General features: G+C 41.3%; 1 protein-coding gene across 1 annotated transcript in view; it reads left to right on the top strand.

The window, feature by feature from the left end:
• Nucleotides 1-226: 226 nt before the first annotated feature.
• Nucleotides 227-12,911, top strand: part of RHOV (ras homolog family member V) — a 34,376-nt gene continuing 21,691 nt past the window's right edge. The window contains exon 1 of the mRNA XM_070756928.1: nucleotides 227-858. Within this exon, the coding sequence (XP_070613029.1) occupies nucleotides 660-858 (199 nt within the window). The 5' untranslated portion in view covers nucleotides 227-659. The remainder of the gene's footprint in view (nucleotides 859-12,911) is intronic.

Genomic DNA, 12,911 nt, shown 5'->3' with positions numbered 1-12,911 from the left:
AGAAGGATGGCTGGTTTAGATCCCATAGTTTGGTGAGGGGTGGGGGGAGTCGTGTTGCAAAAGAGATAGTTGCACCAAACCAACCTGGTTTGTTTGCTTGGGACTTTGAGAGCGAACAAAGACTCGCTCCCTTTTTTATTTGTGGAGGGGGGTTTTTTTAACGCAGGGAGCTTTTCGGTTGCTCATCCCACCGGCTTTTCCCTTTACCTAGCCGGCGCTCAGTTCCGGGAAGAAGTAGTAGTAGTCCCGACGCCGCAGCTTCAAGTTACAAGGGAGAGGAGGTGGCCCTATGCAAATGAAGGAGGCCGTATGAAAAAACCCAAAAAACAAAAGCACCTGACAGACCTGGGAAATTAAATGTAAAAGCTTGAGAGGATGAAAATATACAAAGCTCCCTGTCCTGGCTACTCTTGCACTGCTCCGGGACACCTCGGCGATGTAATGTAACCCTGAGTAAAGAGAAGCGGCCGCTTTGCGTGGGAAGCGGGGGTCTTCACTTAGGGCAGTCACCCGAAAAGGTCCTTTTGAAACCTGGATCGGTTTGGGTGGGTTTCAACGCCTCGAAGCCAGCGCTCTCCGACCGCAACATTTTGTGCTTCAAACCGTCCCCCCTTTTCCACAGAGGAAGCCGAAGGGGGCGCCTTCCGGCTCCTCCAGCCATGCCGCCTCAGGAGCTCTTGGATTACTCGCCCGCTTTGCGAAGGAGCAGTTGCCCCAGCCGTGGAAGCGGCTCGGAGCTGGGCATTAAGTGCGTCCTCCTCGGGGATGGAGCCGTGGGCAAAACCAGCCTGATTGTCAGCTACACAACCAACGGATACCCGGACCACTACCAACCGACTGCACTGGACACCTTCTCAGGTAAAACCACCGTAGAAACCCCAGCCTTGACAAGGCAGGGTAGAGCAGTGTTTCCCAACCTTAGCAACTTGAAGATATTTGGACTTCAACTCCCAGAATTCCCCAGCCAGCTGGCTAGGGAATTCTGGGAGTTGAAGTCCAAATATCTTCAAGTTGCCAAGGTTGGGAAACACTGGGGTAGAGGATGCTTGCTGGAGGAGGAGGAGGGTGGGTGTCTTTTGGAAAGATAACAACAGTTAATACAATGGGATTAAACACCCACTATTGGCAGATAGTTTTATGAATGGTATGATTGTATTGAATGGTTCTTAATGGTGGGTTTTTAAAAATGTTTTGTTTCTTTTTAAATATTGGATTTGTATATTGTTATGATTGTTGTGAGCCACTCTGAGTCTCTGGAGAGAGGTGGCATACAAATCTAATATATTATTATTATTATTATTATTATTATTATTATTATTATTATATTAATATTATTCAAACTTGGCAAACTTGAAGGCTTGTGGACTTCAACTCCCAGAATTCTCCAGCCAGCATAAGGAGGAGAAGGCTGACAGGGAAAAAAAGATATTTATTTATTTATTGGATTTGTATGCCACCCCTCTCTGAGGACTGGGGAGGAATACAAATCCAATTAATAAATAAATATTGATTGATTGGATTGGATTGGATTGGATTGATTGGATTTATATGCCGCCCCTCTTGAGGACTGGGGAGGAATACAAATCCAATTAATAAATAAATAAATATTGATTGATTGATTGATTGATTGGATTGGATTGAATTGATTTGATTTATATGCCGCCCCTCTTGAGGACTTGGAAAATAATAATAATAACAATAGTGTTGGAAGGGACCTTGGAGGTCTTTTAGTCCAACCCCCTGCTTGGGCAGGGGACCCTACACTACTTCAGACAAATGGTTATCCAACATCATCTTAAAAACTTCCAGTGTTGGAGCATTCACAACTTCTGGAGGCAAGCTTAGATGGCTAGATACTGTGATAGATGAGACAAGCACAATCCTACAAGACCTCAGAGAAGTTAGTCAGAAAGTCTTTCTGTCACAAAGAATCAGAAGCAACCGAACAACTGAGCCCGCAACAATTCACATAGTTGTGCTGGAACATCACCAGCAGGACATGATTTTCTCAGTCCTCACAAAAAAGCAACTAACTGGCTGGAGAATTCTGGGAGTTGAAGTCCACAGGTCTTAAAAGTTGCCACGTTTGGGAACCCCTGCACTATTGGTTTCTGTGTTGTTAGGAAGTCTCCTGTGTAGGATTGCCAAAGCTACTGCTTTGGTTTCCCTGGGCATAGCCACTGTAGGAGAAAAAAAACCCTCACAGCAATTTAGCAGGTGGCTTTCTTTTCTCACGCAAGACAGATAAAGTTAGATGAAAAATGACTTATATAGTCACCTTTTACATGGAATCCTTGCAGAAAGGAAAGGGGGAAAAAGGCTGATCAGTTTGCAATCTTGAAAGTTTTTGATCCTTTGTTATTGATGAAGTGTTAAACTGGAGCAGGAGGAAGGCTAAAGAACTGACCAAGTGAATGAGTTTTCTTATTCTTTGTGATAAAGCCAAATGCCCAGTCAAGCGGGAAGAAACTGATCTGTATTCTTGGGTCATTGATGGTACAATTTTATGTCTGCTCTGAAGTCAATCTTGTTGAGATAAATGTGACATTCCTAGGTAAATGTGTATAGATGGCCATACTACCTTCTTGAAATTCAGTGGTGTTGTGTATTTTACAGAGTTTCATCTATAATTCAAATAATACTGATATTTCATAAGCTTGAGAAGTTCTCAAAAAGGAAACTTATAAACACATCTTGAACTCAAAAAGAGGTTACAAAACAAAACCTTTTACTGTAGCCTTTCACATGAAACAAGGGTGGTAACTCTCTCAAATCAGCTAGCAGTGCGAGGTAACTAATCTCTTTGACTTGTTTGAGGTGACTTAATTGCTGGAGTAAAGCTTGAGAGAGCATTACTTTTAAATTGGTTTTTCCAGTTAAAATATAAGACAGAGAAGATAATTGTATGCCATCTGCAAGTGTGTCAGTAGTTCATTTATAAAGATGAAACTCCAGCAGCACTTGGGGGTTGATTATCCCAAGTATCAACTACCTACAGATCATATAGCATAAGACTAAAGTGGAAATGCAGGAAAGATGACTGTAGATTAGCCTTTCACCCCAAGAACGCTACACATTCAATTGACTGGCTAAACTTAGCTATTTATAAACCACTGGACTACAATTCTGTGCATGCCTCCTTAAAAGTAAATCCCATTAAAGTCAATGGGATTTCCTCCCTAGAAAGTTTGTAGAAGACCATTGTCTAAACAAACTTTTGTAGCAGATCTAGACTAAAGGTGGTGCTAGATTTTTGTGCGCTGGAGTAGATAATCCATCTGATTCATTCTTTTATTATTTCCAGTTTACCTAGTGTCTGCGACTGATTGATTACATGTCATCAAGACAGTATCACTTTACTGACCACATAGCAATTATTCTCCAAGATGATTTAATGAATATTATAACCATTTATAACCTATATCTCTATCTCTGCATCTTGAACAAATACTGTAGTGTTTTTTTTAAAGGCTTTTGAAGATAAAGATTTTTCAATTGATTTTACTTTGTTTTTAATTTTGAAAATTATGCTGGATCCATTATGCTAGATACTGAATCCACATTGAACATTAAATGAAATGTAACATTAAAAACAATAGAATATCTGCTTGCATTAGAAGAACCATTTCCCACGGTGCCAAAGTTCTCATTTTGCAGACAGACAGAAACTTTGTTTTGCCAATAAAAGGTACAATCAATAAAATGAACCAGACAAAAGTATCCCCTAACAACAAGAACAAGTAATAACTAGTTGTGGGTGGAGCTTGCACATAATGCAACAACCGGAGAGGGGAGGCATACAAATCCAATAAATAAAATAAATAAATAAAATAAATAAACTTTTTAATGACTTTTAGAGAAATCAGATATTTTAATTTTTTTTAATAAATAATGTAGATAAAAGCTTTCAGAATGCTCTGGAAATTTAAATTAAAAAAAAGGATAATCAAAGGGTGGTGAATTTACTGTAGAACTGGAAATATAAAAGAACATGAACTATGTTTTCTATGGTACCCATTTTAGAGGGCAGTATTGGGTTTCATTTAGCCTTTTCCTCTATGTCCCTTCCAGGACAGCTGTGGAGAGAATATTGGATCAAACTAAAGATAAGACTCTTCTAGTGTTGGGAACTGTGATAAACATGAGGCTGATTTAGACACTAAGATTCGTTGATTGTTATTATATTATGACAGAAAGCAGTGATTTGTGTTTGACCTTCTGCATCTAAGAACCTTTGACCTAGTGTTGATCTAGCTTGATCTGACTTAGATAAGATGGCATCTCTGGAGAAACCATAGAGGGAGGTTTGGTTTCTTTTGAATTGCTATTTCCACAGGAAGTAGTTGTCTGCCAATATTTATTAAATTGGTCAGTTTGCTAGTGTTGTCTATCACATGAGGATGACGGGCTGTCAACAATCTCTAGATGCTCCTTGAAGCCTATTAGTCAAAACACCTCATCATCTGAAGAGTTTCTGTCAGTCTGAGCATAACCTTGTAAGGAGGGAAATGGGAAGTGCAGTTAGAACCGGTTGAGACAGTTTCTGTTCTTTATATTTATGATGAATTGCTGTTGCACTTTCTCTAACCTGGTGTCTTCTAGTTGGGCTTGCTCATCTTTCAGAGTTTCCAGCTGGCACAGTTATTAGAGAAGTGTTAAAAATATTTAATCCATAGAAGTAAGAAACATGGGATAAACATATATCCATCCTAAGATAAAATACAGAAAATAATATAAGGGCAGACTAGATGGACCACGAGGTCTTTTTCTGCTGTCAGTCTTCTAAGTTTCTATGTTTCTATGGAGTGGTTTGTTTGACAGTACAGAATATGGCTACAAAGGTGGTTATATGAAAAGTAGCATATTGGATTTTATTTATTTATTTATTTTAAGTAATTCTCACATAACAACCAAAGAAAAATTCAAAATATACACCGGCCCTCATATTTCAGAGAAATATATAGGGCAGAGCCATCTCCATTCTAGTGCTTTCTTGATGCATTGAACTTCAAGAACTTCATCATACTGCCTCCCATGCTGGTTGGGAAGACATGAGATGGGAGAAGAGCAAGAGTGAAATTCAGCAGATTCTGACAGATTCTGGAGAACCGGTACCAGAAATTTTGAATAGTTTGGAGAAATTGTGGCGGAAACTTTGAGTAGTTCAGAGAACTGGCAAGTACCACCTCTAACTGGACCCAGAATGGGGTGGGAATGGGGATTTTGCAGGATCCTTCCCCTGCCATGCCCACCAAGCCACACCCACCAAGCCACACCCACCAAGCCACGCCACACCCACCAAGCCACGCCCACAGAACCAATAGTAAAAGAAAATTTGATTTCACCATTGGAGAAGAGTGAAGTAGATGTTTGTTCTCAACAGTTTGAATAGCTGCAATATGTTGTGCCTTTACTGCAATGACTGAATAATGCAATCACTCCAATCTGAGTGAAAGATCCTTCTGAACTTGGGTCACTGTATCCACATGGGCAGTGAAAGGAATTAGAAAGGAATTGTATATGTGTTCTCAAGTCAGTTTGAGACTGCTTTCCAACAAACAACTGCCAGATGATAAAACAATTTCTCTGGATGTTTTAAAAAAGGCTGTCTTTTTATCTTTTGAAAATTAGTGGTAGGTTACTCCACAATATGAACAAACAAATTTTGATTGACCTATCTGAAGCAGTGGGTAGCAATGTCTACAGCCTGTGGTTTTGGATTTGGTTTATTATCCAGCAAAAGGAGCCATTGTACTAAACTGGTAGTGAACTGCAGCCAACATATAATCCCAACATAAATTTCCTTTTGACAGTGAGGTCACTAAACGGCATCTATCTTCCCATGAGCAATATAGGATCCCACAACCAAAATGGATCACCTTACAGAATTTGTTGTCAAGAATATATTGATACAACGTATTCACAGAATCATATAACAAAAGAGTCGGAAGAGATGTTATGATCATATTATCCAACATCCAGCCTAGTGTAAAAATTCATGTTGCATCTGAACACTTGAAATGCCAAAATGTCTTTTACAGCACCAAGAGTCTCAAATTTGAAATTTTGACATTTGGAGGAGGGCAGTTTAGAACTACAGGTAGTCCTTGGCTTATGACTACAATTGAACCCAACATTTCTGTTGTTAAGCGAGACATTTGTTAAGTCAGTTTTGCTCCATTTTGCAACCTTTTTTGATCTCAATTGTTAGACAAATAGATAAATTAGTAACCCGCTTGTTAAGTGAATCTGGCTTCCCATTGACTGCTTGTCAGAAGGTTGCAAAAGATGATTACGTGACCTTGGGACACAGCAACAGTCATAAGTATGAAGCAATTGACAAGCATCGGAATTTTGATCACACAATCCTGGGATTACTGCAAAGGTTGTAGTCATAAGTCACTTTTTTCAATGCCATTGTAACTTTGGTCATTAAACAAACTGTTATAAGTTGAAGACTACCTGTAAAATGTTCCAGAAAATTCAAATAGACCCAGTTTGGGTTCTAGCCCCACCCATTTTGGAGTGCCTTGGTTAACTCTTGCTTATGAAGCGAGAATAGTGACCAGGAATAGAGTAATTCATATGCCTGAATTGGCACACAGTGTATGAACATCATTGCTGCCTTCCATAGGACAATCAGCTGCATGGTCCAGTCAGGCTCAAGTCAGTTCACTCCAACCTGACAACTGGCATGCTGAAAGCTATAGCCTCATTATATAGGACCAGGTTGGTTGGGACAGACTTTAATTTGCTACTATATCTGCTGTTCTAATTTTGAACGTGTAATATTTAATACTTATCGCTTGATTTGGCCTATATAATCAAGCAAACTATGTGGAAACCAAAGGAGGGTGAACTATGGCTTGAATTTTATATTACGGTATATCCTTTAAGTTTAAGGGGTCATTTGTTCCACTACTACATACTGTATTTAAATATACAGGGTATTTAGCTTATTACATGTTGTACGTGCTTTTAAAATCCAATATGATAAAATATCTTTGGGACCGCCTTCCGCCGCACAAATCCCAGTGACCAGTTAGGTCCCACAGAGTTGGCCTTCTCCAGGTCCCGTCGATGAAACAGTGTCGTCTGGCGGGGAAGAGCCTTCTCTGAGGCGACCCCGACCCTCTGGAATCAACTCCCCCTGGAGATTAGGACTGCCCCCACCCTCCTTGCCTTTCACAAACTCCTCAAAACCCACCTCTGTCTTCAGGCATGGGGAAATTGATTCCCCTGGGCTGTTTCCGCTTTATGTGTGGTCTGTATGAGATGTATGATTGTTTTTTATATTAAGGATTTTAAATTGTTTTAATGTATTGAATTTGTACTGTTTCTTGTTGTGAGCCACTCCGAGTCTTCAGAGAGGGGCGGCATACAAATCTAACAAATAATAATAATAATAATAATAATAATAATAATAATAATGAGATTTAGATCAGATGTTCTCTTTTTAAAGCAATGTTACAAAAGTAATATTGGATCTATCTTTTGAAAATTCTTTTTAAAGATGTAATCTAGTAGAATGGGAGTTTGAGCCTCCAAGTTCAACTTCCAACAACCCCAGTGAGAAGGCCAATAATTAGAATTGCTAGAAGGTGTATTCCCACAATGTCTGCAACCTGAAGGCTACATGTGCTAAGGCCAGGTATTGAATGCCCAAAACGCCATCCTGTCTGTGCCTTTTCTTCTGTTTCCAGGACAATAGATCTCTAACCTTTTGGGAACAGGTGGGGACTAATCCAGACGAGGAACTAGTACAGGTTACAGTCTTCCTTATTTGCAACTCGCTTTGCATGATGCGATTTCCCCAGAACAATTTCTAAAGATGCTTGTTTGCTTTCAACACTTTCCCAAGGACTCCAGGCATCAGGATATAATGCGGTTTAATCTTTCTCTCTTTTCATCTCGCTACAGCAGCAACACTGAAAGGTAGAGCTTTTCTAGGGCTGCCCTGTGAGCTTTCATAGGGTTGATCCTTGAATGCTACTCTACTGCCAGTCTATTGAAGTCTACTGAATGCCAGTCTACTGAAGCCCAGTCGGTGGGCTTCAGTAGACTGGAAGGCTTCAATCGGAATCCAAACAGCTGCCCTCCGTAGTTTTCCTTTTCCATTTTAGTTCAACAAAATAAGAGGGGTGTTGATTGTTTCCCAGTTTATAAACAGGTGGCGATCTAAGTATCGCATCCAACTTTCAGCAGCTATAATTAGAAGACTAAATTGCTTTAGAATAATCCCAGGAAGGGTTTCCTACTCAATCAAATTGCACTAAACTTAGATTTAGACTTAGAATAACTAATATTGCCACTTTGAATGTACAATAATCAGCATACATTAAGATGAAATTTCATTGGATACAGCTCTCAAAGGGGTCTCCACCTCCAATATTCACTACATAAAACATGATTACATACATACATACATACATACATACATACGTACGTACGTACTGTACATACATACATACTTATGCATATACCCTTCTCTAGGTCCCGTCAACTAGACAATATCTCTTGGTGGGGCGTAGGGGAAGAGCCTTCTCTTTGAAGGGCCCAGCCCTCTGGAACCAGTTCCCTCCAGAGATTCGTGCTGTCCCCACCCTCCTTGCCTTCCATAAGAACTTGAAAACCCATCTATGCCCCCAGGCCTGGGGTCATAAGACCCTAGCTTCTGGCTGACAAGTGCGAAGTGAACTTGTTGTTGAAAGTGAATGAATGATGTCTAATGTTCCAGGGTTTTTAGAGTAGTTATTTATATTAACTGGATTTTAGACTTGATATTATATACTGTTTTTATTATGTTGTGAGCTGCCCGGAGTCCTCAGAGAGGGGCGGCATACAAATCCAATAAATAAACAAATAAATACCCACATACAGTGGAACCCCGACTTACGAGTTTAATTGGTTCCGGAAGGAGGCTCGCACGTCGAACAGCTCGTATGTCGAAACATTGTTTCCCATAGGAAACAATGTAAAAGCGATTAATGCGTGCAAGCCCGAGGGCTGAGGGGAAAAGACGTCGGCTGAAGCGGGGAAGTTCGCCAGGAGTCAGCAAAGAAGCCGCGCGTGTGTTTTAAAACATCGGAGCCGGCATGGGGAGGCTTTTAATCAGCCCCCGAGCCCCCAACCCGGACTCGGGGGTTGATTGAGAGCCTCCCCATGCCGGCTCCGATGTTTTAAAACACACGCGAGGCTTTTCTGCTGCCTCCTGGCGAACTTCCCCGCTTTAGGAGGCAGCGGAAAAGCCGCGTGTGTGTTTTAAAACATCGGAGCCGGCATGGGGAGGCTTTTAATCAGCCCCCGAGCATCCAACCCGGACTCGGGGGTTGATTGAGAGCCTCCCCATGCTGGCTCCGATGTTTTAAAACACACGCACGGCTTTTCTGCTGCCTCCTGGCGAACTTCCCCGCTTTAGGAGGCAGCGGAAAAGCCGCGCGTGTGTTTTAAAAAATCGGAGCCGGCATGGGGAGGCTCTCAATCAACCCCCGAGTCCGGGTTGGGGGCTCGGGGGCTGATTAAAAGCCTCCCCATGCCGGCTCCGATGTTTTAAAACACACGCGCGGCTTTTCTGCTGCCTCCTGGCGAACTTCCCCGCTTTAGGAGGCAGCGGAAAAGCCGCGTGTGTGTTTTAAAACATTGGAGCCGGCATGGGGAGGCTCTCAATCAACCCCCGAGTCCGGGTTGGGGGCTTGGGGGCTGATTAAAAGCCTCCCCATGCCGGCTCCGATGTTTTAAAACCCACGCACGGCTTTTCCGCTCGGAAGCAAAGCAAGCCAGCCCGGGTCTTCTCGGCTCGTATCTCGAATGTGAGCTCGTGAGTCGAGCAAAAATTTCTCTAATCTCGCAGCTCGTATCTCGAGTAGCTCGTAAGTAGAGCTGCTCGTATGTCGGGGTTCCACTGTATATTATATGACACGGAAAAACAACAGTCTAGTTCAGCTGTATACATGTATACAGTGATCCCTCATTTTTCGTGCGGGATGCGTTTCAAGACCACCCGTGAAAAACGAATTTCCATGAAGTAGAGGAAAGATTTTTTTAAAATGTATTTAACAAGTATTTGGACTTTTAAAACCCACCCTTTGCAACAGTCATTCTATAATGTTTCTCAGCTGGAACTACATGTGATATCCTACCACTTTCTTTTAATAGAATACAGTAGTACTGTAAAAGAATTTTATGAATTTTCAATGGATTTAATGGATTTAAGCCCCCTTTGAAAACCCGTGAAGTAGCAAACCCGTGAAAGATGAACTGCGAAGTAGTGAGGGATTCCTGTATGGGGAAAAAAACAAATCTTGCAAGTTTACCAAATAGATGGCATAGGGCTGTGATAGTGAACATGGTCCTCTCTGTGGACACGCATGCCATTGCCAGCTGCTCTGCAGGTTTCTGACACTGATCTGTGCATGTGCCAGAGCCCCACAAACCCAAAGACCAGCACAAAGGCCCCTTGCTCTTCAGGTTTCCAGCACATGCTAAGACCAGGTGGCTGGCATGCCTGTGCATGCTGGAAACCCAAAGACCAGGTGGCCAGTGCACGCATGCGTACCGACCAGCTGATATTTGGGTTTTGGGGACTCTGGCACTTGCAAAGACCAGCTGGAGTGCCAGAAACCAGGAGACCAGCTGGTCTTCAAGTTTTTCCGGGGCTGCGACATGTGTACAATTTGGGCACTCAGTGCCAGAAAGGTTTGCCATTACAGTGCTCCCTCGATTTTCGCGGGTTCAAACTTCGCGAAAAGTCTATACCACGGTTTTTCAAAAATATTAATTAAAAAATACTTCGCGGGGTTTTTCCCTATACCACAGTTTTTCCCGCCCGATGACGTCATATGTCATCACCAAACTTTCGTCTGCCTTTAATAAACATTTTTTTTAATAAACTTTAATAAATAAACATGGTGAGTAATAATCGAAATGGGAAATTGCAATTTAGGGGTTTAAAGTGTTAAGGGAAGGCTTGTGATACTGTTCATAGCCAAAAAGAGTATATTTACTTCTGCATCTCTACTTCACGGAAATTCGACTTTCGCGGGCGGTCTTGGAACGCATCCCCCACGAAAATCGAGGGAACACTGTACTGGCATAGGGAACAAAGCTGTTACACTCCTGCTAGGAATACTTTGAAACCGGGGTGTGGGGGGGTGTTCCCTAACGTTCATCAGTGCTGGTTTGCTTCCTCCCACACTGTGCAAGAGCGCCTCATGGGAACATGCAAACATTGCATGTGTATGCATACACAGTGGTGAAAATTCTAAATAAATAAATGAACAAACAAGCAAGCAAACACACCCAAAAAGATAGTGACTGCATGCATACAACTTGCCTTCTGCACATGCCCAGAAAAAAAAAATTAAATCAAAAAATTTAAAAAAGATAATTTTTTAAAAAGCAAAAGCAAAATGGTGACTGCATGCACAATGCCAGAAATTGGTTTCTGCACATGCTCAGAAGAAACAAAATAAACTAAAATTTAAAAAAATTAATTTTTTTTAAAAAAATTTTAAAAAAATTTAAAAAATTAAAAATGTTTTTAAAAAATTAACTTTTTTTTAAAAAATTTATTTTTTAAAAAAAGATGGCAGCACCCACACACTGGCATCAACTGAACCGGTTTCGTGATGTTATCATGACATCACCAACGAGTCATTACCGGTTTGGGCCAGCTGGTCCAAACTGGGAGGAACCCACCTCTGTCCGAAACTTCCTCCCAGAGGGGAGCATCAGAAACAAACTATGAAGTGGGTGTGTGGGGCCTCCAACAGTACTTGGATCTCTAAGCATGTAGCGCTTATAAGCGCTATCCTGAATAACAGGAAGTGAGCTTCCTATAATCTTCTCAGCTGTCCTTACCACTCTCTGAATGGATTTTCTCTGCAGCCTATATTGCAAACACCTTGTATGTTGGTGAGGTTGAGCTTCTGTGGTGGAAATACCACATTTTCCTAGCCTCCAAATTCAGTATTGGCATCATTGATCACATTATCTAATTTGTAGTTAGCATATGACTACAGTACATCCCTGGGGTAAAACAGATTTAATACGGTGCTGATGAGCTTTTTTCTTCAAATACACAAGGGGTAGAATTTTGCTTCACTGTGGCTAGTCCAGGTATCACACTAAACTATGGTTCATGGAATCAGCTGTGTTCCCATAATAAACCAGCACCCAACTAACCATGTTAGAACTGATTATGCTGGGTGAACCAAGCTTACACAAGAGTTAAAGGCAATCGGTGTGCAGTTTGAGGCCTGAACTGCAAGGGCCCAATGCGTATTTGTAAAATAAGGGCAAATATAAATGAATGAATTAGATAAGTTAAAAAGAAAACAAATAGCCTTGTGAAACTGGTTTAAATGAGTACAGAGGAAATTGTTCTCAAAAGCATGAGATAATCCATCATGAATCATATGCAAGAATAAAGAACCAGGATCCTTCAACCTGCTCCTTTCCAGATAGTTGAAGTACAATTCTTATCCTTTGTAATCAGTGTACTCGCTGCAAATGTCAAATAATTGTCCTGTACAGATGGAGGTCATTAGGTTGGGCTGATAGGGAAGACTAGTGTTTCAAATAATATTGAAAAGTAATATTTTCCCATGCATTTATGCTGAGATCAGAACTACTGATATGTCACATTGCAAGACAGTTCTGCTCTTGGGGTCAGTAAATATTGACGGTCACCCACCAAACTTTCCTGCTCAACTTGTTTCTTTATTACACTGAAACCTTCCTGCATCACTTACAAGGGAGGCCAAAGCACGATTAAAACAAGATCTACAAATTTGCGTGAGAGGGGTGGAGATAAACTTCCTCATATCAGTTTACCATGCTTATTCGATGAATCCCTGGGAAAAAGCACACTTGCGTACCCTAGTACGAAAGAATTCTGCTGGATTAGGTCA

The sequence above is a fragment of the Erythrolamprus reginae genome, chromosome 1 (genome assembly GCF_031021105.1).
Source record: "Erythrolamprus reginae isolate rEryReg1 chromosome 1, rEryReg1.hap1, whole genome shotgun sequence".
Lineage (NCBI taxonomy): Eukaryota > Metazoa > Chordata > Lepidosauria > Squamata > Dipsadidae > Erythrolamprus > Erythrolamprus reginae.
The sequence above is the reverse complement of the archived record's forward strand: the minus strand, read 5'-3'. Positions and strand labels throughout refer to the sequence as shown.